Source organism: Amphiura filiformis, chromosome 5 (genome assembly GCF_039555335.1).
Source record: "Amphiura filiformis chromosome 5, Afil_fr2py, whole genome shotgun sequence".
In the NCBI taxonomy this organism is placed as follows: Eukaryota; Metazoa; Echinodermata; class Ophiuroidea; order Amphilepidida; family Amphiuridae; genus Amphiura; species Amphiura filiformis.
Window position 1 is genome coordinate 26,852,256 of NC_092632.1, and position 26,356 is coordinate 26,878,611.

Below are 26,356 nucleotides of genomic sequence, written 5' to 3' on the forward strand. Positions count from 1 at the left end.
ACTAATATTATTTCGATCACATTAATAAAAAAATGATGGGATACACAGTGTCATCGCCCCGATATCTCCATGGTAGAAATCGCCATGGTAGGTTGAATCCACAGCCACGAAAGGTCATTTTATTCCGACCTTATGAGACGCATATAATTAGCCAAGTGACCTGACTAAGGCTACTGACAATAGCCGGGGTACAACATTACGACATTGCGGTCAATGGTCATACATACTGCCTCCACTCTGAGACGAATATACCTATGCGCGCTGTAGTCCATACAGGACCAACGCAATATAAAATTAGCGATTTTGGTCAGATTTTGAGTTCAAGACTCACGGCCGTTTCTCAAAGCGCAAACTAGCGACTATCATATCTGTTCAACACATATTTTCAAGTGTATGAGACCAGATCTGGTTTCTTGAGACGAAATCATTTACGGGAGATATTCATCATTTTCTAACCCGGTATCCGAAGATTTTCATCTGATATCAAAATCGTGCATATAGCAATTCACGTGTATCGATCCCGTGTATTCATTTTAGTGTCTCTGCTGCACCAAATAATTATTAGCCAGGCGATGTCGGTGTGGGACACTGGTTTTATTAAAAATTTCATATATTTTGTCATAAATACATCCAGTCACGGCGCTACGTGGGGGGGGGCAAATTCCAACTTTTTTGTAAATTGCCAGTTGCCACTTTTGTGTCTTTTGGTGCCTTTAACTCAAATATGCTATTTGCAGGAATGATATTAAGTTTATAATAGTTAAATTAATGTTTTTATACTTTGATTGTTTATAGTTGCACTATGTGGATGGAGTTTAGTATGCTTACCCAATGCCAATTCAAAACCAGTCAAACCAAGCATATTGCCGCTCAGAATTCAGAATGAGATCAGAGGGTATAAAGGTAATAATTGATTGAAAAGTTATAATGTAGATGATTTGTTGTATGAACATTTTAAAAGCTGCAATACAGTACTTGTGTTTGCTTCATCTTATGAAAACCAAGGTGTGAGAACCGTAAACAAGTTCATCAGGATTGTCAGTAGATATCATTTATAAAATTTCATGTAAACAAATCCAATTGATTATATGGTAAAATGATGTTAAACATACCTAACAATGACGTTTCGTGCACTTTATCAAATCGACTGACCAATTCTCCCAGTCCTGCTCAACTAAGGCTTATACCATAGCTCAGAGGAGGGCCTCGGTCACCGGTGAGGTCAACAAATCCGCTATTACTGACCATGTAGCAGAGGATAATCATGTAGCAGAGGATAATCATTTCATTAGGGGTAGTCACAGTTGTTGTACAGATGGACCCTCGCGCCACTTGTAGGCTGCAAAGCGTGGTTCCGACATATTCTAATGGCGGATTAAATGTAAAGCGCTTAGAGGCTGTTTACGGCATAAAGCGCTATATAAATGTCTACATTTATTTATTTATTTATGTGATCAATTGGGATGACGCGAGCATTAAGGACAGAGAGCAAAACAGAAATAGAAGACACATAAAAGAAGCGATTTGGATACGGAAAAGGGGGCCCAACACACTCAACCGGGATGAAGGAAATCACCGGGGAAATCACTTCCTGCCACACATCTATAAGCACCTAAAACAGCGCCACCAACGTCACGCTCCGACAGGAAGCAGACGAGGAGGACTGGGAGAATTGGTCAGTCGATTTGAGAAAGTGCTACGATGTAGCACGAAACGTCATTGTTAGGTATGTTTAACATCATTTTACCAAATAATCAATTGGATTTGTTTACATGAAATTTTGTAAATGACAAGGTGTGAAGTTTTAAGAACAGAATATTATTTCCATAGCCTTTCAACATCATTCTAATTATTGGAATGCCTATAACATCCTCTGCACCTTTTAACACTTACCCTATAAACCTTAGCCCTAAACCTAACCGGGCCTACTCCTAACCCTAAAACACAGTTAGGGATGATCAAACAATTTTAAATAGGATTTTGATTATTTTTTTTACCTTTAAGGGGTACTACACCCATTGATTGTTTTGTGCATTTTTTTGCATTTTGTGAAGAAATTACAAAAAAAATTGGACAAAGTGGTATGCAAAATGAAGGGGCAAATCTTCTCGTTTTATTGGTGGTATCGGTATCAATGTAGCTTACATGCTTTTACAGATAGAAGCCAAAAGGAGGTACATCACTGATGATTTAAATTCACTTCATTTTGGAAAGCTTACTATCAACAGATTTCGTTAAAATTTTGGATATGTGTTGCTAACACATTAGGAAAATAAAGTTGATATGTAAAATGGGAATAAGTGGTTCCTGATTTCTTTTATGACTTCATGAACTTGGTGCTCCACAACTATCAAAAAGGAACTGGTTAAAATGCTTCTATTTTCAATGTTGAGCTATATTTTGTATTTTTAACTTGCGACATTATTGCACTGAAACTTAATTAAGCCATAGGTAACAGGTTACAACAACCATACTACAGCAATGATGAAAAAATTGTATTTCTTGTCACCTATACAACCATATTGGGTAGTTTTCCGTAAGCTTACCTTTTGTGATTTTGGTAACTATTTTATATTTATTTGTGAAATCCGTCTCAACTAGGCATTCTAAATTGTACTCACCATTTACATCCCAAGGTATATTAGTATATCCACCATGCACTTCTCGATATATATCCAGTTAAAGACAGAATATCAAAATTATGCCTCATATGATATCACAGACTCTCACATGTGTATTCAAAATTGATGCTTAAATTTGACCTGAACCAATTGACCTATAACCTGACATACGGTGACCTAATAGCCTTTTCTTCTCCTAACAATTAATGACTATGCATCTATTGTATAAGTGTGTATTTAATTTATTCAGTGTTATATCATGGTAGGTATTTTGCATGCACCACTATAGATTTTCTATAGAGAGTATAACAAAGGATTTAATGTATTCTATTCATGTACCCTACTTGAACATTTTGAAAAGAATAAATTATGGTTTGTTATGAAACACAGATCTGAGTTACTAGGTTACAGTAAACAAAAAATATATAGGGTTAAAATGACTTACTAAAATGGTTGAAAGTCACTTTATATGTAGATATATTTTATAAGTTAAGGACATGAGGTGATAAACATATATATGTACTTAATAAAAAAAAAAAAAAAAAAAAGAAGAGGGGTACTGATGAAAATCGGGGTATTATATCGCCTTAAGGGATCTAAAATGAGCGTTTATTGCGTTTCGACAGTATTTTTTGTGGGACATGAGAGCACCTCGGACCTATCAAATTGCATTCTGAATATGAAGCATGTCTTTCTGATATCAAATAATTTTCATTTTTTGAAAATCACAATATAATACAAATTTTATGACAAATTATAAAAATTTGATATTTTTCAAATTTTGATATATAACAGTCCTCTAAAGTAGATTATATAAATCTAATGATATATTCTTAAAGTGTATGTAGCAGGGAGGAAAAGCCGACGGTCAATTGAACATTTTGACCTTTCATATTGAAGATATGGATTTTTTTCCCAAAAAGACCTAATTTTTTTTGGTGTTTTGGGAAAAAAAAATCCATATCTTCAATACGAAAGGTCAAAATTTTCAATTGATCGTCGGCTTTTCATCCCACCTACATCACTTGAGGTAGAAATCATCAGATTTATAAAGTTTACTTTAAGTACTGTTAAATATCAAAAATATCAATTTTAATGATTTGCCATAAAATGTGTATTAAATTGCGAATTTCAAAAATCAAAATTATTTGATATCAGAATGACATTCTTCGTATTCAGAATGCAATTAGATATGTCTGATGTGCTCTGATGTCCCAAAATAAATACTGTCCAAACGTTCATACCCCAGCCCTTAACAATGAGGGGAGAAATGTCTGTATTACAAAAAGTAATAGTTATGGACATCATTACCAATGGCTTTATACAATCACTTTTACTGTAACAGTAACAGTTATGGACATCATTACCAATGCCTTACAATCACTTTTACTGTATAAAAAGCATTGTAATAGGGCTGCACAACATAGGCTTTTTTAGTAGTTGACTATAAATCGCCACCCAAATAGACGCAACTACGACTATTGGCGACTATTTCCCCCTCATTTCCAATTTGCTTGAGTTCCCCTTTTATTTAAAAAGACGAGAAGACTGACGTCAGTCTGGGCATCAAGCCACGGCTGCAGTGCTGTGCATTCATTGCATTGGTGCTCCTGTCGAAATGACAGATCTTCATAACCAAAACAAGTGAATGCAAATGGCGAACATCACTAGTGTGATCAGCACTTGGAACATGTTATTCACAATAATAAAGCTGTACTTATAAGCAAAAGCACAACATGACATTAAATATATACAGAAAGGAGTAATAAGTAGAGTTATAACTGTCACAAAGATTTTCAAGGCGGTAGCACAAGTTATTATACAATTTTTAGCACTTTTAGAACCCATCTTTACATTTGTTGCTTGTTGAACTTTCAGGAATACATGTAGTCGCCAATTGGCAATCATAAGTCGTAGTCACGACTATCGCCAAATAGTTGTGACCTAGACTATTGGTGACTTACTCGTGCAGGCTTACATTGTAAGGCATAATGTTTCACCACTGAGATCTATTTTACACAAAAGCAATTATATTTTTGTTTCTGATATCCAAATGTTCCTATTTCCCCATAGGATTGCACAGTTAAGCTATTTACTTTGGTCTAAATGTTGAGTGATTTTTTAGTTGAAGGGAGCCCTCTATATAGTAATGCCTAGTCATGCCTAACACAGTGTGCGGAGGGTATATTGTATTAGTTTATATACAGTCTTACAAATTCTAGTATAAGTACAGTTTGTATCAAAATGATAGTTCGCCATCCATTTTGTTTGTGTTTTTGAAAAGCCTACTGCTTCCAAACGTACCATTGGCCATTTGTACTGAGTATCCACTATCCCTCCTGGATGGATTTACACTGACCTGATGATAACAGTTCTTGTAACATTTCTCTCTGCCCTGCATGACAGATGTAGCTGATCAGATCATGACTTACATAGTGAATGGCTCAGCTAAGGGACAAGCTTATGACAGACTGGCAACATTTACTGACACATTTGGTAGCAGGATTGCTGGATCAAAAAATCTAGAAAATGCTATAGGTAAGAAGTTACAACTCAGTTTTAATAACTGCTTGCACACAAAGTGTATAACATTCACTAGGAAAATCAGTGTGTGTTTTAGATACGAAACCTGTTCTCACAAAATGAGCGGAAAGTTGCCAAGGAAGAAAAGGAAATATGGTTCAATGTACATGTCAGAAAAGAATTCTTCATTGAAATTTTTACTACCAAGTGAGGGAGCAAATCTGACAAGTTAAATAACATTTTAAAGCTTATGATCCAGAGAATTGATACCTTTATAACAAAAGACCTTTATAATAATGATGGCTTTACAATGTTTATAAATGAGATTAATTACTGATAGAATTTTGTTGATGTGGAAATGCAAAAATCAATGTTCTTGTATTTAATTTTTTTCCCATCACGTATGACCCCAAAAATTGTTCCAGTGAAAAAAGGGTGCTTGCATTGATTTTTGTAATTTCATTTTTGTCACAACAAAATCAAATTCAGTCATTAACCTCTAATCAATGCAAAATGCACAAAATTACAATTGAGGTATTTGCTCTCCCAAAGTGCTTGCCTGTTTGTTTTGTTTGTTTTATTTCTTCTTTAACCTGGGACACTCAATCAGTTGAAAACACAATTAATCATCTGTTCTTCCTTGAGGCCCTGTACCTAATCAATTTTGAAAACATTTATTAATGAGAATTTTGAATTAAAATTTGCACAATTTTTTGTCAACTCATTTAGCATCACTTTATGTACAGTACACCATTTGCAGTTGAAGTCTAACTCTTACCCGATATATATAGTAATGTGGTTCATAATATGTGACATGATCAAGGGCATGAGTCACATGTCGACCCTGGTCGAAAATGAGTTTTACATATTTTTCTAAAGAAGACATTTAGAGCTTTTAGAAACTGAAAACCCTGTCTTGATACGACTTTTCTTTGCGAAGTTACATCAATTGATCAGTCGCTGAAAACAATAAAAAACAAAAGAATTTCAACACTTTCTTTGCTAAAATCTCAAAATCAATATTAGCGACATCTGACTCATTTCCCTTGATCGTGTCACATATTACTAAAGTGTTAGTCAGTGATAAAACCAGTTTTAGGTTTCATGAAAACAGTAAATCAACATTTTGCACATTTAACTTGTAATCATTTTGTTGTACCTTCTACTCCTGTAGATTATATGTTGAATGAACTCAAAGCTGATGGACTTGAAAATGTTCATGGGGAGGATGTTCAAGTGAGTTTTGAGTTTATAAGCTATCTGTGTTTATTGTACATTGCTTAATGTGACGTACATGTAATGGTTATTATGTGTTTATCTCTTTTGCATGGGCTTTTTGGTTGATTAAAATAATTGCTTTATTCACAGGTAGTCAACTTTTAAGCAAAATGTAAGCTAATTTTTCTGTAAAAAAAGTAAGGTTTCACTGTTTTGAAACTGAAAACATCAACAACAACATGTTTTTGTACTAAACATGAACTTGAGGGTGAACATGATAGTATCCTTCAGGGGTACTTGGTTGTTCTTTCTGATGATCTCATAATAAGAACGGAGTCATATGATGCTGTGTGCATTGTTCGGTGAATGAGGTGCAGATGTGATGATGACATGATTCACAAGTAGCCAATCAGAACTCCACTTCCGTGTTTACACTGTAAACAACACCAAATCAGCAGATTTCTGTAGAGCCTTGCCAAAACTATAGTAATTCTAACAGTTATTTGTGCACTGCTATTCCAGGTACCACATTGGGTGAGAGGCAATGAATCAGCAACTATGTTAGAACCAAGGGTGTATGATATTGCCTTACTTGCACTTGGAGCAAGTGTTGGTACACCAAAAGAAGGTAAGAAACATGGTTAGCCAGTCAGCCAGAAAGGTGAGCAGACAGACACACAGACATACCAGACAGACAGACAAGCACTGAGACCATTTGTGACACGATCTGGTCCGTGGAGGCCAAAGGAGACATTTTTTAGACAATAATAACTATGCACTGGCTATATTTTGAGGTCATTGTGGAAAATTGGAGGGTTTTGTTTTGGGTCGAGGTATTTTTCTGAGGGAAAAATACCGAGGCCCAAAACAAAACCTGGCAATTTCACACAATGAACTCAAAATAGATTGTGCAAAGTTATTATTTTATTCATTCCCGTCGTATATGATATTTTGAACAAATCAAAATGGTGTTTTATGTTATTCTAGTGTAGTAACTGGATTCCTTGCCCCTATAATATACATAACCTTTGTTACCAGTGTGTTATTATTTTTTGAGAAAATGCACAAATAGTCACCAATTCATCAAGGGGTATAGTACCACCTTAAAGCTATATTGTAACATTTCTTTAAAAATTGATTAGTATTTAATTTCCATAAAATGTTAGCTTTTACTGTCCGTATGTCCCCTTTTCATTTTGAGCCGAACAAGTGAAGTAAAGCAAAGAAAATTGGAATTTACTACTAGCGCCAATGCATGTTAATCCAGCGGTTGTAATACAGTACAATCCTCTGGCGTGTGTGTGTGTCCCGCATGCCGTGTACGTAGTACTGTGTTATGAACAACACATGTACGCGTTTGACTAATATTTCTATCGTAATAATAAGACGACGGTTCCGGTGGTTTATTCAAAATCATGGATTTTGACAAAACTACAACACCTAAAGTCTTGATTTTTGCAGAGAATCTTTGTTTACTAAAGTACATTACAATCGTGTAAAAACCTGAATTAAAAAACTATTTGAGGGCGTTCTTCTCAGCAAATGTTATAATATGGCTTTAAGTGCACCATTTTCAAGTGCATTTTGTACAACTAAATTCCATGAAAATATGTCTGATTTAAAAGAAACTTTCTAAACCTTACAGTTTCGAATAGTGATGATTTTGACTTCAGGCCGTATTTTAAATGTGTAAATTCAAGTTTAATAAGCCCATCCCCCCAAAAAAATATGGGCTTAAGGTCAAATAATGTTCCATATAGACCATTTATGGAGTAAAGGAAAGATAACAAATTAAGAGATGCAAATTAAATCTGTATATGGCATTGATGACATATTAATCCACTTTATTTGCAGGAATCAAGGCAGAGGTTCTGGTGGTGCAGTCATTTGATGAACTTCATAACAGATCCACTGAGGTAAATAGACTAAATGAAGTAGGTAATTATGTAGGCAAATCCAGAATTCTATTCACTGTTCAGGGTGACTTCCTTGGTAATGTGATGATCCATCTGTTTCCCTATGAAAATGATCATTCCACAGGTGCTCAGTTCTCAACAGTGTGTGATTTATAGAATATAGTCCCTGATCATGGTTGCTAACTTGAGAACTGAGCACCTGTGGAATGAGAATTTTCATGAGAAAACAGACAGATCATCATATTACTGAAGAAGTCACCTGACCTAAGTGATGAAACTGTCTAACAGTGACGGTATTCTTGATATGGCTACATAATTACCTGCTTTATTCTACATTACAATCCTGATGAATCTATTCTAAAAGGTAAATAGACTGTAGTATATTATATTACTTGACACAATGGGTTATTCCAGTTGAAATACATACACCCCCTATGGAAGGCACAACCTTAATACAGTAAGCCAAATAATTGAGGTACCAGTTATTTTCACCCACTGACTATTCTAAACAAAGACAGATATGTTATAATTGGAACCAGCAGCCAATAGCTGCATCGTTTAGCTTGAATTTAATACCCCATTCGTTGAAAAACCCAAGGAAGATGCTAATTTAAAAGTTGCAGTTTGCTCCATTGCATGCCCTATTGATTTGTACACAAAAACGTTCGTGAACAAGATAACTAGCGTTGTGCTTCCATTGATTAATAGCATGTTAAAACTAGCGTTGGGCTTTTGATTTCGTTTCATCATCAGGTTTTAGATCACTGTTTCTTTAATTCTCAACCAATTTCAACAAATAAGATCTTAAATCAGAGATAAAGACTACATGTATTGGCTGCTTGTTTTAGTTTTGACATATTTGTCTTTATTTAGGATATACAGGGGTGAACACAACTGGTACCTTAATTCTTTTGCTTACTGTAGACTTCTCCGTAGTCTACTTACCCATTGTGCATACTCTGGCTATTGCATAAGGCATAAAACTCTGATTTGTATTAATTTGTGTACAATTGATAGATTTTCACATTTGATCTTTTCACTCACTGTACTCCCTCTGTTTGTTAGCTTCCCATGTGGACTACTTACTTTCGATTGCAGTTAACATGCTTAAAAAGGGTGTCTATTGAAAGGTTGTTGAATTTCTGACCTACGAAAATTGTCAATGATGTAATGCATCTTTAAATAGATCTGGCTTGTGATTGGTCACCCAGATCTCGTAATGGTTTAAATCCTCCGTCACATACCAATACCATTAACTATTTGTACACACATATCTGTGAAATTTGCGGCGCTTTGTGTTGGCGCAATAGTTAAACTCTCACTTGGTGCATGGATGTACGTCTAGCGCGTCTTGTACTTCCATGCTTGCGGTTAAATTGGATTAATAAACAAGTATAATTGACAATGTCCAGCTCAAAATCCAAAGTACATAGTCAATTTTTTACTCAGGCTTTCAGGATCAATAAACTGGTAGATTCCAAAATCAGAATTGTTTAGTATTGAAGTTAGCCATTATAATTATGCCAAGATATGTTGCATTCAATAACATAGGTCAACATATACTTTACTCTTATCACTAATTATATAAACTTTTTATGACCATTTACTATTGATACGTTAATTGTAATAATCATCAGTATAATTTTGAATGCATTCATCAAGATTAATAGCATATTTCTATTTATCAAAAATCAACTATAGCATAGTCTAAGTATAGGGCTGACATCATACACAAGTAATATTTTTGATATTGTAGCTTATTGTTCATCTTTCTCCTTGAATTGAACTTGTTACTTGTGAAACTTTTGGTGTGAAAAGCCCCTAAGATTTATTTTTTATTTAAGAATGTCACAATTTTTCCAGGGAAATGAATGTATCCCTTTCAAGCCAAGTCTTTGCAATAGTTCATATTATTTTCTTTTTTTAGTAGAGTATGCATCAGCACTGATTTTAAACGATGTAAGAATAATTGGATTAGTTGCAGTACTAATGTCAATTTGAGCCAATTTGATGTGACAGAATATGGATTTTACTCATTTAACTCATTAGCGAGGTTTTGGCGGTTCAGACATGTTTGCTTATCATACAAAGTCACATGTAAAAGAGGAACATAGTGAACTTTATAGCAGATCATAAGGGTCAAAAATTGTTTAAAAACACCATTTACATGATCTTGAGGCCTTCACAGCATATCTTGACCATGAAAAATTAAATAATTCAAGTTTAAGGATGATGCTGACTCAAATCAGTGTAAATTGCTAACCATCTGGTGTGGTTCTCAGAATGGAAACAGGATTTTTTACCCGTTTGGACTCGATTTTGTGGTGTGATATCTAAAAAGTTCAAATGCAAAAAGTGATCTTGATTTTTTTCTGCGACTCTTGAATTTTTTCTGGACCGCACGGTGCAATGGTACTGTAGATTTTGCAGCCATGTTTTTACTAAAGTATCAATTATTCTGTTCATGTAGGCCAAGGGTAAGATAGTGGTGTTTGACCAGGGATATGTCAGCTACCCAGTGTCCGTAGCATACAGGGACTATGCTGCAGAGGAGGCTGCCAATGTAGGAGCTGTGGCAACACTAGTCAGATCTATTGCTTCATTCTCTATACATAGTCCACACACAGGATGGCAGGTCAGTACTTCCTGGTTAGAAATTTGACACATATCTGGAAACCGATTCTTGCAAAGATTTCTTGTATTAGCTTTGTGTGAATCGAAATCGAAACAGTTGCTTTGCAAGAATAACATTATTATTAATAAAAAGAAATGTGAGACATATCTGTGAACCGATTCTTGCCAAGATTCTTGTATAAAGATATGTGTGAATCGAAATCAAAACAGTAGTTGCTTTGAAAGAATAACATTATTATTAATATTATTGTTATTCTATGTCATCATCTAAATCAAGCCTTTTAGTAAAGGCACTTTGCCTTAACTAAAAGACAAAGCAATATACAACAGTCAGTCACACAGAATTTATCAATAGGAATAAATCAATTCAAGCCTAACACTGCTGAAGGCTGCCATGTTGCACCATACAGTTTGTAGAAGGGAAGTATGGGAAGACAACCTTGTAATACGCGTGAGAGATCACCACACATTGGAATGGAAAAATGGTTAGCTTTACCAGTTCCAATTGAAAAATTTTGTTAATTTTTAACAAGTTTGTGCATTTATTGTATTTATTACAAGAGTTGGTTTTTTTGGTTTTTTTTTATTTACGTTGACAGATTTTTATTTCTGTTAGCAAATATTTGCTTAATTTATTTCTGCAAACATGAAAAATCTCATTCACCCAAACTGTAATAATTGCACATACCAATTTGGAAGTGATTTTCATGAATTTTGTTCTTAAAATTCCTATTCTTTTGTGTATACTGTGTGGTAGTTGATCACTCAACATTGCTCAGTAGTCTGGTTATTGCACTGTCCAATGGTCATATTAATTAGAATTAAAGGCTTAATGTACGATTTCCTTCAAATTTTAAATTTGTCATTATATACTCAAAATGCTGAAATAATACTAGTAATAATTATCGGGAATGGTTTCTGTCCATTTTGAGCTGAAATAACGAGGTAAAGTGAAAGAAACACTGCTTGTTATTTTGACTGTTTAACACACAGTTCTATGGGAGGACATAAAGTCATAATTCTTTTATGACTTTATGTCGAACTTTGCTCTGTTTACCTACAAACACAACAAACGGTGAAGTTGGCTCGAGATTCGAGATTAGAGATTAGACATTCGTTATTACATTGAATATTACACTTTCAATCATTTTTATGCATCAATCAAGTGTACGGGAGTAATTTCTGAAAATTTCAGACCAGTTTTGGACTTTCAAAAATTTTGGCCCAACTATCAAAAATGTTGGCCTAGAAATTTTTAAAGGACCAAAAATGGTGTCAAAATGCTCTAGAATACACGATCGGTACATTAAAGTTGTTTTTAGGTCTAAATTCACCTAGATAAGAAAGTTGAAACATTTTGAAATTTCTGGGCCAAAATTTTTGAAGGACCAAAAAAGGTGTCAAAATGCTCTAGAATACTTGATAGCTACATAAGAGTTGTTTTTAGGTCTAAATTCACCTAGATAACAAAGTTGAAACTTTTTGAAATTTCTGGGCCAAAATTTTTGCAAGACCAAAATCGGTGTCAAAATACTCTAGAATACTCGATCGGTACATAAAAGTTGTAATTAGGTCAAATTTGGCCAAAATAACGAAGTTCAAAAATTCAAATTTTGGGCCAAAATTGGGCCAAAAATTTTGAATGTCTAAAATATGTCTTATATTACTCCCGTACACTTGATTGATGCATAACAACGATTGAAAGTGTAATATTCATTGTAATAACGAATGTCTAATCTCTAATCTCGAGCCAACTTCACCGTGCTAAATAATACTATATGCAGGTACACAGAAAACAATGCAATATGCAAATGGAATTGCAAAATAACAAATACAAACTGATCCTGGCTGAGTAGGTTAGTTTGGGCTTGCAATGATCTCAAACAGCGCATCCCTAAAATTTATAATAGAATGTGAGCCACTGTGATCAGCAACTTTCTGATTGATTTTGATTAATATTTTTTGCAGGATTACAAAAAAGGCATAAGAAAGATTCCTACTGCATGCATTGCTGTTGAAGATGCTGAAATGTTATCCAGGATGGCCAAGAGAGGTATGAATACGGCTTAAGGCGTATGTTTCACAAAAATTCATGATACATTGTAATTCTCAAGATCTATCAGAAGATGGTAGGTAATTCTAAATTGCACTCTATGCACTGTGATTTTTCCAAACGCATCATGTGAGAGTCCATAAATCACAATAATGTACTGTGATTGCATCTGAAACACAATATATAAGTGTGGCAATTCTGCGCCAAGCATTACTTGTGGCTATGCCACAGAATTATTGACAGAGAATCGGGACTCGACCGCCATCTTGATACAGGCATGAAGCAAAAATTGGGGGTATTCGGTTTCCCTCGGAATGCACTTGAGGCATTCGTTGTCATGCAAACGCGACATGGATGAAGGGTGCATTTGAGAGATGCACTTGATGCGACCTGCACGCGAGTACCATGACGCTTCAGATGAGACGCAGAATTATTTTCGTTTGTCTCCGCGCACTGTCGGCAAGGACCCGAATACCCCCAATTTTCTCCCCATAGCTGACGGCGTGATTGTACGTGGTGGTATAGGGAGTCCTGGTTCTCCTTCTCTAATTCTGTGGGCTATGCATATAATTTTCCGCGAGATCAAGAGGCACTGTCACATATTTGCTGTGAATTTAGCCCATTTGAGCCTCTACATATTTGCATTATTATAATCATGTAAACAAAGGTGATTTTCACAAAAAATTTTAATGCTCATCATATTATACATAAATTAAACTGCAAACCGGCGATCCAGTGGCACAGGCCTCTTAAGTTCCTCTCGAAGACGTCTCCAAAACAAAAACTGTCCATACCCATCTCCTGGCCATTTTATGCACTGCACTCTACAGTATAATTGTCTCAACAACAGAGTCATTTTGTTATCTGGAATATCCTCCAGAATAATAAAAATCATTGCATTGCGGTTCTCTTCTATGACTCTATGATGCCCCATGTTTAATTCAAAATAGCACATGTTGTCTTCAACAAATCGTGGTGAGAGTATCACAAGAATTTTGCGGCTTCTTTGCATATGGAGGGATACTTCGGCAAAAAGAAGTCTCCCAGCACGTATGTCACGACGCCTTAAACAAAGTCTGAAAGGTTCCTCACCTTCCTCGATATTGCGCAGAAGTTCTCCATCTACCCAATCTTCATCCTCTATATGGTAGGGCACATAGGCATCATATCGAGGGATGCCATCCTCATCATCATCAATATGTTCTTCATCATCATTATTATTCACAAGCGCATGTTGTTGGTTTCGTCTTCTGTTGAACAGCAGGAAAAGTCTGTACTTAATGTGCCACCAATAATATACCATCATAATGACTGAAATTAGTAAAGCTATAGCGCAAACAATGCCAATTGAAATATATTTCCACAGGTGCGATTTGCAATCTAAATTGACTTGTGTGATGCTGAAATCTTTTTCTGAATCAGGTGAAAAGCATTGATAATTGTTATACATGTAATAGTTATTTTGGAGGTGGACCATGTTATCTGTAAGTATCCAGTTCCTAAATGCCTCCACTTGGCAGTCACAATGAAATTGATTCTCCCTTAAATCCAGTGTGGTCATGTCAGGATGGTCATGTGATAGCATTGCTTTAGGGACAATTTTAATTGCATTTTTATTTAGAAGAAGTGTTCTTAAATTGCTCATCTTCTCCATGTTGCTTATTAATTTCAGCTTATTATTGCTTAAATCCAGATATGTTAGCTCGGGAAAAAACTTGAAAAGATTCTGATCAATTACTGTAATTTGATTACTGTTCAAATTCATGTGATTTAACTTGGGTGCTTGGAATACATTTAGTACACCAGGAATGTCAGGAACAAAGGAAAATCTAAGCGCACTTAAGACTAGGTCTTGTAACACAGGCATCTTAGCATAGAAACCTTTATAATTGTTGAAAGAGCACTCAGACAATATGAGAGTCACAAGATTAGAACAAGTAATATTAGTTCCAAAGTTCAATCCTGATGTACTAATATCAAATACTTCCAACTGAGTTGCAACCTGACATATATTTGCATTAATAGCCAGTCGTTTTGTTTGGTATCCTAGGTACATTTCCCTCAAATTTGGTGGTGAGCATGACCAATACATTCCATATAAAGTGTCAAACTCATTTTCTGACAAGTCTATTTTTCGAAGTGATGTAATGTTACACAATTGCTTCCAGAAAAAATCAAAGTCTCTGCTATTGTATGACAAATCTGACATGGTCAAAGAGGTGTAATTATTCAATGTATTGAAGGCATTCACAGACACAGATAGAGAATGTATTTCTAAGACATGTAAATCAGTAAACCATTCAAAAGGTGCCCCCTCATACTCAAATTCATAGACAGTTAATGTTAATACCTTCAATGATGACTTCCAATTTCCCCATGATGCAAATGTTGTTGAATCAAAGTAGACTTTGTTCCAGATTATCATAGTCAAGTTTTTTAGTGGTGAGTTCAGATAATTCAAAGCTTGTATGGCTACATTGAAGTCATTAAGTTCAAGATAGAGACTAGTGAGATTATTGAGTATACCGAAAGCTGGAAGACTGAGAGTACTTGAGTCTGCCTGACGAAATGCAAGATATGTCAAAGGAATCACTCTGTTGCATGTATGACTTGTATTCAGGCGATGTGTATTTTCTAAATACAATGAGCAAAACTTGATTTCCAGACAAGACCCACCAATTGAGATATCAAGGTACTGTAGGTTGTGTAATCCTGTGAACAGGTTCTCAATGCTATCACAGTCATGGCTATTACTATGAATGTGCATGTACAGTTCACGTAAAGAAGAAAGTATAGCTAGAGGGGTGCCAGTGATGTTATCAGACCCATCATCAAATGATAGGTCCAGGGTTTGCAAGTTTTCCAGCCCTTCCAGTGATGAAGGGCTAAGACTTGATAGATTTTGCCAACTGAGTTTAAGTGTCTGCAGTGAGATGAGATCTTGAAATGGAGCACCTGGTAAAGTCCCAAAGTAGTTTCCATCTAAGTACAGATCACTAAGTTTGCTTAGTTTACCAAAGGTTTTGTCACTTATGAAGGATATTGAATTGGAACCCAAGTCCAAAGTTAGTAGATTTTGAAGTCCAGTAAATGCATCATCATGCAAGGATGAAATATAGTTGAGCCCGAGGTCCAAAGTTAATAGATTATATAGTCCAGTAAATGCATCATCATGGAAGGCTGATATATGGTTATTGGAAAGGTCCAAATATTGCAATTTGTTGAGGCTACTAAAAATGTGAGCTTGTATGCGGGATATGTGGTTAAAATTTAACACCAAAGTTAATAGTTCATAGAGTCCATTGAACACATCATCAAATAAGAATGATATAGTGTTCCATGAAAGATCCATATGTTGCAACTCATGAAGGTGACTAAATGCACCATCAGAGATATCATGTAGTTCATTGTAACATAGATCAAGTGATTGTATTGAAGCAGCATGTTGTAATGGTGGAATACAGAGTAGGTCTCTCTTGCTACAATCCATATTGGTATAATTCCACATTTTACAAGCAACACTTCCTTGTGGATAACATGATTGTCCCTGCTCTGATGGTCGGCCATTTGTGTGTTTAATACAAACAAGACACAGCACCTGGTACATCAGTAAAACATGGATATAATGCAGTAGTATGGAAGCCATGGTGGAATACAGAAATGCTTTGCTAGTACAAATGTCATATGACCAGAGCATAGAAAAAATTTTACACTTAAAATCAATGTAAAGTACACATGCAGATCTGTAAGTAAGTGTAATAGTGCCTCGTATTATAGTATAAAGGCTATTAGTTCCTTGTAATTTGACTGAATATACATACATTTATTTGTTCTTATGCAGCCCAAAGGCATGGCAGAATTGAAAAGTAGCCAAATTTTATTGGCAATTGGCAATTGTGATTTTGAAATGGTTTCTATCCATAGTTCCTCTTACACTTGCAATAATATTCCTCAGACACAGAAATAAAGCAAACAGGAACAAAATGATTGCTATACATGTTGACCATCAGATAAGACATTAATTTCATTAATGCACATATATTTTATGTGACTTTTCAACATCAGTAAGTTATCAGCTATATAATAGATATACAATCTATATTATAATAAGCAATATGTCTATCTGTCTGTCTGTCCACCTCTTTTCTCGGAGAATACTCACTAGGGGTTGCACGTTCCTCAAACTTTGTGGGTGGGTGCATCTTGGTCTGAGCCAGAGCAACTTTGCACTTGTTAGGTCATCCAAGGTCAAAGGTCAGGTTAAATTTAAAGTTGCTCCAATCCAGCTGTAACTCAGGGAAAATGATCCCTGACACTTAGGGAGTATAAAACTGCAAAGGTCATCTGAGGTCAAAGGTCAGGTCAAATTCAAAGTGGCTCCGATTGGGCTGTAACTTGGGGGGAAATGATCCCTGACAAACTGCAAAAGTCATCCGAGGTCAAAGGTTGGGTCAAATTTGAAGTTGCTCTGATCGGGCTGTAACTGTGAATGATCCCTGACACTTGGTGAGTATGAAACGTAAAGTTCATCTGAGGTCAAAGCTCTGGACAAATTTAAAGTTACTCTGATTGGGCTGTAAACAATCCCCCGGCACTTGGGAATAATCCCTAACACTTGGGGAGTAAAAAACCGTTAAGGTCAGCCGAGGTCAAAGGTCAGGTAAATTTTGAAATTGCTCCAACCCTAGAAATTTTACAAGCAAATTAATCTGAAATCCGACACCAACCATCCAAACAGGAATTCTTCTGTATTTATAAGGGAATATGGAAATGGTAGGTTTGAATATCCACATCATGTATACTATTTTGCACTTGAGCAAAACTAGCTTTACCTTGTGTGCTGGTAAGGACAATCATAATCCAAGTGCAAAGAGGTTGCATTGCCACAGTAACAAGCCTTGAAGAACAGATCTGATGTGACATATTGGAATAGTTATCATAAAGTGTTCTGAAACCAAGTGTAATGCAATACAAATCACTAGTATCTGTTATTTATAGATTATTATTTTCCATCAATACAACAAATTACAAAAACAAGATATAGGAGATGCAAATAAAAGGGAAAAGCTGGATAAATATGTTGCACCTTCTAACAACAACAAAATACAATAAAACAAACACATAATCAGAAACACATTGATGCAGCATTCAAAGAATGAAGAGCTATTTAGTTATCTCATATTCCCCAATATAGAACTTCTGCTTTCATACTCTGTCTGCTTTTCTGGACTAAGGGAGCAGTCATTATTTATGCCAGTAATGGAAACAAAATTGTTTTTGCCATTTTTTTTTTCAGATCCTCTCTAAATGCTATGCAAAAATTTCATGTTCCCTCTTTTTTTTTTGCCCCCTAAATTCTTCCATTGCCCCAGAGTAGATAAAGTGAGTTTACTTCTTTTAGGTTCAATGTACATTTTTGTAGCATCTACATAGGCAGTTAATTTTGTTTCTGCATCTGTAACATTAATACCCTAGCATTTAAAGTCTCACTGCAGAAACTGTACAAGAGTGGACTAAGTGGAGCATCCTTGATGAGAACCACAAAAAAGATTAACAACTTCAGAAGCATACCCAATGCTCTAACATTGGATGAAATATTATTATAAAATATTTTACCCATATGCTCAGGTCATCACCAAAATTAAAACATATCAACAACTTGAAAAATAAAGGATCAGTCAAATTTATTGACCACTTTTTCTGTATCAATTAAAATATAAACCCTGCTCAATTATTATCATTCACATATTCAATAATATCTATTGCCTCTAAATGAAGCCCATTTGATTGGAGTGGATTTTATCAGGCAGAACTTTCTTTAATCTTATAGCAATGCATTTAGTATTATTTTATAGTATGTGTTATCTAAAGATTATAGATCTCCAATTTGTTCAAAAGTATTGGATCTTTATCTTCAATTACATCTGTAGGGGGGATGCATACACTATTCTGACATTGTGAAATATACAAGTCATATATATAGGTAGAAACAACCCTTTAAAGTTACTGTACAAAATATACATACAAGCCATACATTTGTATTATTTTCTGTCATAACTCAATTCAAAACATTATTTCTATCAATAAATATACCATAAATACACCACACATCAAAATACACTTAATCATCAATTTTCTGAAGACAAAGTATAGGATATAAAACAAAAGATATCAAGGTAAGTTTTGGTGAAATAAAATCCAACATTTGACATCTGTCATGATTATTTTGGGTTGGCCATATTATATATATAATCATGAATTAAACAGCAAACCGGCGATCTAGTGGCACAGGTCTTTTAAGTTCCTCCCGAAGACGTCTCCAAAACAAATACTGTCCATACCCATCTCCTGGCCATTTTATGCACTGCACTCTACAGTATAATTGTCTTAACAACAGAGTCATTTTGTTATCGGGAATATCCTCCAGAATGATAAATATCATTGCATTGCGGTTTTCTTCTATGACTCTATGATGCCCCATGTTTAATTCAAAGTAACACATGTTGTCCTCAACAAATCGTGGTGAGAGGATCACAAGAATTTTGCGGCTTCTTTGCATATGGAGGGATACTTCAGCGAAAAGAAGTCTCCCAGCACGTATGTCACGACGCCTTAGACAAAGTCGGAAAGGTTCATCACCTTCCTCAATATTGCGCAAAAGTTCTCCATCTACCCAATCTTCATCCTCTATATGGTAGGGGACATATGCATCATATCGAGGGATGCCATCCTCGTCATCATCAATATGATCATCATCATTGACAAGCACATGTTGTTGGTTTCTTCTTCTGTTGAACAGCAGAAAAAGTTGGTACTTAATATGCCACCAATAATGCACCAACATAACGGCTGAAATTAGTAAAACTATAGTGCAAGCAATGGCAATTAAGATATATTTCCATAGGTGCAATTTACAGTCTAAATTGACTTGTGTGATGCTGAAATCTTTTTCTGAATCAGGTGAAAAGCATTGATAACTGCTGTAATCATAATTTTGAAGATGAACCATGTTGTCTTCAAGTATCCAGTTCCTTAATGCCTCCACTTGGCAGTCACAATGAAATTGATTGTCACTTAAATCCAGTGTGCTCATGTAAGGATGGTCATGTGATAGCATTGCTTTGGGGACATTTTTAATTGCATTGTTATTAAGAAGCAGTGTTCTTATATTGCTGAAGTTTTCCATGTTGCTTATTAATGTCAGCTTATTGTTGCTTAAGTCCAGATATGTAAGCTCAGGAAAGAACTTGAAAAGATTCTTATCAATTACCGTAATTTGATGATTACTGTTCAAATTAAGGTGTTGTAACTTGGGTGCCCGAAATACATTCAGTATATCAGCTATGTCAGATAATCCAGGGTCAGATGAAAGTGCATTTAAGATCAGGACTCGTAAAACAGGCATGTTAGCATAAATACCCAACTTAATGTTAAACAGGCACTTCGATAAATTGAGAGTCACAAGATTAGAACAAGTAATATCAGTTTTAAAGCATACTCTCGATGCACTAACATCAAGTGATTCCAACTGAGTTGCAACCTGACATATATTTGCCTCAAAAGTCATTCTTCTTGTTTGGTATCCTAGGTTCAGTACTTTCAAATTTGGTGGAGAGCATGACCAATATATTTGATAACTATTGTCAAACTCGTTTTCTGACAAGTTTATATTTTGAAGTGATGAGATGTTACACAGTTGCTCCCAGAAAAAAATAAAATCACTGCTCAGTTGATTGTATGACAAATCCAACATGGTTAAAGAGGTATAATTACTCATTGTATTGAAATTGTTTAAGCTTCTGGAATTTTTGAAGGCATTCACAGATACTGTTTGATGTACATTAGAGTATATTTGTAAGACTTGTAAATTAGTAAACCATTCAAAAGGTGCCCCCTCATACTCAAATCCATTATAGACAGTTAATGTTAAAATCTTAAGTGATGACTTCCAATGGCCCCATGATGCAAATGTTGTTGAATCAAAATAGACTTTCTTCAAGTCTAACATACCCAGAGTTAAGTTTTGAAGAGGTGCTTTAAGAGAGTTCATAGCTTGTATGGCTACATGGATGTCATTGAGCTCAAGGTCAAGACTAGTGAGATTATTGAGTATATTCATAGCTGGAAGACTGACAGTACTTTGATACAACTGTTGAAATACAAGATGTGTCAAAGGAATCACTCTGCTGCATTTATGAGGTGCATTCAACTGATAGGGATTTTCTTCATATGATGAGCAAAACTTGATTTCAAGACAGGATCCACCAACTAAGATGTTAAGGTACCTCAGGCTGTGTAGTCCCATGAACAGCTTCTCAATGCTGTCACAGTCATGGATATCACTGAAGCTGATAATGTGAAGTTCATGTAAAGAAGAAAGAGGAGCTAGAGGGGTGCCAGTGATGTTATCGGATCCATCAAAAAATGATATCTTCAGAGTTTGCAAGTTTCCCAACCCCTCCAGTGATGAAGTGCTAAGACTTGATAGATGTTGCCAACAGAGTGTAAGTGTCTGCAGTGAGATGAGATCTTGAAATGGGGAACCTGGTAAGGTCTCAAAGCAATTTGCAGTTAAGTTCAGATCAGTAAGTTTGCTTAGTGTATCAAAGGTTTTGTCACCTATGAAGGATATTGAATTGTAACCCAAGTCCAAAGTTAGTAGATTTTGAAGTCTGGTAAATGTACCATCATGCAAGGTTGATATATGGTTATAGGAAAGGTCCAAATATTGCAATTTGCTCAGGCTTCTAAAATCATGAGCTTGTATGTAGGATATGGAATTGTCTTTCAGCACCAAAGACAATAGTTCATGGAGTCCAGTGAATGCACCATCAAACAAGGATGATATATTGTTGCTAGAAAGATCCATATGTTGCAAGTTGTGAAGGTGACTAAATGCATCATTAGAGATAGCACTGAGTTGATTGGCACTTAGATCTAGTGATTGTATTGAATTAGCATGATGTAATGGTGGAATACATAGTAGGTTCCTAATGCTACAATCCATATTGGTGTGATTCCACATTTTACAAGTGATACTTCCTTGTGGATAACATGATTTTGCCTGCTCTGTTGGGTGGCCATTTGTGAGTTGAATATAAACAAGACATAGCACCTGGTACATGAGAAAAGCACAGATAAACTGTAGTAGTAAGGAAGCCATGGTGAAACACAGAAATGCTACCATCAATAGAAGAAAATAGACTGTGCCTACAAATATTTGTTATCACTATTTGTTGTGTTATACAAACCTTAAATGAACAGAATGCTATTTAAAACTTGGAATTCTCATTTGTGTACCAAGTTGCCAGGATTTTTCAGGTAAAATGTATACACAAAAAATGTGCTGACAAAGGTATGAATGGATCTCAAATTCTTTATTGTTCTGTAGGATATAAGACAGTATAGACAAATTATGTCAAAATGTCAAAATGTATCTGGGCATGCAGGATAGCCAGTGATGGATGTTGATCAATAATGTGAGTGATAGGTAGTGATCTAAAATAATGCATATTAGTGAACCCGGGATGTAAACATATAGTTGCCACTGTGTTACAATCAATTTAAGTATACACACAGATCTAAAACCAAGTAGGTCTACTGCCTCGTATTATGATTCTATTTTGCACTGCTGTAAGGGCCTCTGCAGTATACAATAGATTTAAAGGTTTCCTTGTACATAATACTTTTTCTTCTTAAACCCAAAGGCATGAGAGAATTAAAAAGTGGCCCAATTTTGTTGGTAAACTCCACAATTTGGCAACTGTGATTGTGAAATGGTTTCTCTTTTGGGTTTCTGTAGACTTGGAAGTGTTCTGATTCGGAAACAATGAGATGTGATCATTCTAAATGTGCTGACAATAACAGGCTTTGTTATTGTGTAAAATGCTTCAAAACATCTTAAGAATATATATCTGTCAAGTACTTTCGATATATAGTGATAATATCATGAATATCAGACGAGGAAGCAGGCCTTCTTGGAGTTGAATAGAGCTGAATACTCTCACCGACAGTGACTCTCACTTTCGATTTTATGTGCAGATTTGCCTTTTCACAAACTATGCATTTATTTATAAGGCATCATGAAACAATCAAACAGAATGAATACAATACTAAATGAAAGATGAGAACTACATCACACTTTGAATTTCACACACAAATTAAATTTTGACAAAATAAGTCTAGAAACACTTAGGCTATATTATTAGGGTAAGTAAAATAAGATTTGGTAAATTATCATGAAATTTCCACTGTAAATTACTGGTGAGTTACTGATTTAGAACACTGGTAAATAATACTTATAGGTTAATGAACGTGTATTACTTAGACAAACATAATGCACACACGCTGATGTTGATGTGTCTAATGCACAAGCCCCGAAGGGGGGGGGGGAGTGCATTAGACGCATCAACATCAGCGCAAGTGCATTATTTTGTCTAATTTCTGGAGCAACAAGTAATACGCGTTCATTAACCTATTTCATACACAAGAAGGAAAAAAACCACAATTTTTGCTGTTAAAATATCACTTGAAATATTGGAAAACAGAACCAAATATAAATGCATCAACCCGCCCGAAAAATGAATCAAGCCTATGTGACGCGAACGCATTGCAAGCACTGCGCGTAGTACGCGGAGTGCACGTTATACACAATCAATGCATGGTTTGAATTTTTCTAACGCTTGCTCTGATTGGTTCTTGCTATCTAAGAGTGTATGAATAAATTACAAGAGGTCACATAAATTAACATCAGCACAAATGAAACATGATCAAAGAATATTGAACTGGGTAATATTGAACTGAATTGTATTAAACTGAAGCAGGTATTGAACTGATGGCCTTAGATAAAAAAATCTCCCAAAAATGTAATAAAAGCAGTTAATATAACTGTTTTCCAACTCATTTTGGGTGTCAAAATGAAAAATAGAGTAAAGAGGAAGACATTGATAAATGAGTATGAAGGTGGTGGGTTAAAGGTGATTAACCTTCCTCATTTTCAAGGTGATTAACCTTCCTCATTTTAACGACTCAATTAAATATTCTTGGATTAAAAGAGTAACAAATGAAACTGAGGCTACATGAAATATATTGCATTGTGTGAATTTCAAAAAATCACCCTAGACATTGACATATTCAAATGTAATTAATTATAATTCTTGAATGAATATGTAGACAACATTTTGTAGCAATCTTGGAGAATTATGGTTGAAATGCAAAACAAGTCTACAACAGTAGCGTAGCCAGCGGGGGGCAGGGGGGCAGAGTGCCCCCCCCCTGACAAAAAATGAAAGAAGAAAGTGCCCCTCTGACAAAACATAAAAGGGAAAATCAAGAGGGCAAAGGAAAAGAAAAGGGGCGAGGAGCCCTTTTCTGCTGAAATTCAGCCGAAAATACACAATTTTTACAGCGCCACTGTAGCGCATATTACACAGATTAAGCCCTTTTCATCCTGATAATGAGCAAAAATTGTGTAAAATACCAATTTTTTGCGCGCTACGCGCGCACATCGTCCCAATAAAGCCTCCTGTCTTTATGTATTGTATGATGCAACTGTAATTTTTTTCGCATGTGCCCCAAAAATTTTATTTTGCCCCCCCTGACCAAAAAAGCTGGCTACGCCCCTGGTCTACAAGTAGATGAAATAAAGAATCCTGTTGGAGAAGTCACTTGTAATAATGAATGTATTAAACCAGGCCTTTTCAAAGGGCGGCCCGCGGTTCAAATCCGGCCCGCAGCGCCCTTAAAAGTGGCTCACGGCGGTGCACTGATTTTTTTTTTTTTTTTTTTTTTAATTTAAAAAAATTTATTAAAAAAATATTGGGGAAAAATTAAAACAGTCAAAGAAAAAAGAATGAAAATAATACTGAAAAATGTTACTCCTCTGTTGAATTGATGAATTGCTTGCATTTTACAATCATGTTTAGTATCATGTATACTATAGTATACCTCTCAGCTTCCAGGAGCCCCCTGGACCCCCACCAGGGGCCCTAAGGCGGGCCTCTGGACCCCACCCGCTAAGACGCTCTATTGATTTTTTTACCCTTCAGCATTATTGTTCAACACAATTTGGCCCTTGAAACAAATTAATTGAGAACCCCTGTATTAAACACTGTGGAAAGATGCTGTATTTTAAAGGTGAATTTTTCTAATTTGCTTAAATATTGACATGTATTATTTAGGCACCAAGATTGTTATCCACTTGAAGATGGACAGTCAAAATCTACCACCTGTAACATCTAGAAACACTGTCGCTGAAGTGATTGGTAGCGAATATCCTGAACAGGTAAGATTGTCATAATTGCATTAAGAAATTACTCATTTTCTGTTCTCAATAAGCAAATTGTCACAGACATCATGCCAATCCCATTATCCAGTTGACAAGAGATTCAAATTGATGGCTCAGCGGGAGAAAGACGTATCTCCACATGCAGCTGTATGTCGGTTGTCTGTAACTAGCTATCATAGTGTGACATTAAAATCGATCATTGTCAGGTCAACTGGTTCTTGCGATCTGTGTTCGGAACCACTATTGAAATAATCACAACAGCATTTGTGTCAGAGCTTTTAGATTTATTTGTCACCAGTCCTGGCAGGTTGCGCTAAAAAGGTCTGTTTCGAATATAACTTTTTTGACTTAGAGCTTCTCAGCACTGCAAAACTTCACATTTTATGTAAGTTGAGTTCAGATGAAGACAGCTAGTATAGAGAAAACTCATAGAGCCCAATTAAGATTTCACAGCAAATTGCCAGTTATCACCCTATAGGCCATACATTTCATACCTGTTCCAAAACTAGCTTGGTGTTTCTGAAATAGAACACATTTTGAAAGCTTAGTTAAATCTTTATAAAAAAAGTCAGAGTCTGCTTATTTATGATAGACAAAACAACCAGGCATGAATTAGGACTAGACATGAATCAGGCCCACATTAGACAAAACAACCAGGCATGAATTAGGACTAGACATGAATCAGGCCCACATTGTTTGTTTTAAATCTTTTGTAATGTTTTTTTAATAATATGCCACTTTTGAATTTTTGACACACTGATTTTTTGTGCTGTTTTTTTTTTTTGGCCTGGAAATTATCAGGATATTCCTATTTACAGGTATGCACTCAGCAGGAAATTTACACTTTCCCAAGTAGAATTGAACATTCACTAGGAGAATTAAAATTACTTCCTACTTTTTGCTCCAAATAGCTTCTAATGACTTCTCACAGATTCTAATGGTGTAAAATAGATTCACTGAAACTGTTTTAATACATTTGAAGTCATTTTTTCTTCCATGAGTCCAGTCATTAAATCCCAATCCCACTTCTATGAAGTTGAAGTAACAAGTAAGAACAGTCTAAAGTTGTTTTACATTACATACATCTAGAAGTATATCTATAAAA

General features: G+C 35.4%; 2 protein-coding genes across 2 annotated transcripts in view; one reads left to right on the top strand and one right to left on the bottom strand.

Moving 5' to 3' along the window:
- LOC140152893 (carboxypeptidase Q-like) overlaps positions 1-26,356 on the top strand; it is a 36,706-nt gene that overhangs the window by 3,991 nt on the left and 6,359 nt on the right. The window contains exons 2-9 of the mRNA XM_072175423.1: positions 796-903; positions 5,028-5,159; positions 6,319-6,380; positions 6,885-6,990; positions 8,217-8,278; positions 10,749-10,913; positions 12,881-12,965; positions 25,145-25,248. Of these exons, the coding sequence (XP_072031524.1) occupies positions 796-903; positions 5,028-5,159; positions 6,319-6,380; positions 6,885-6,990; positions 8,217-8,278; positions 10,749-10,913; positions 12,881-12,965; positions 25,145-25,248 (824 nt within the window). The remainder of the gene's footprint in view (positions 1-795; positions 904-5,027; positions 5,160-6,318; positions 6,381-6,884; positions 6,991-8,216; positions 8,279-10,748; positions 10,914-12,880; positions 12,966-25,144; positions 25,249-26,356) is intronic.
- On the bottom strand, positions 13,198-16,611 carry LOC140151672 (uncharacterized). Its single transcript, XM_072174008.1, has one exon. The coding sequence runs from the start codon at positions 16,609-16,611 to the stop codon at positions 13,678-13,680; it is 2,934 nt and encodes a 977-aa protein (XP_072030109.1). The 3' UTR covers positions 13,198-13,677.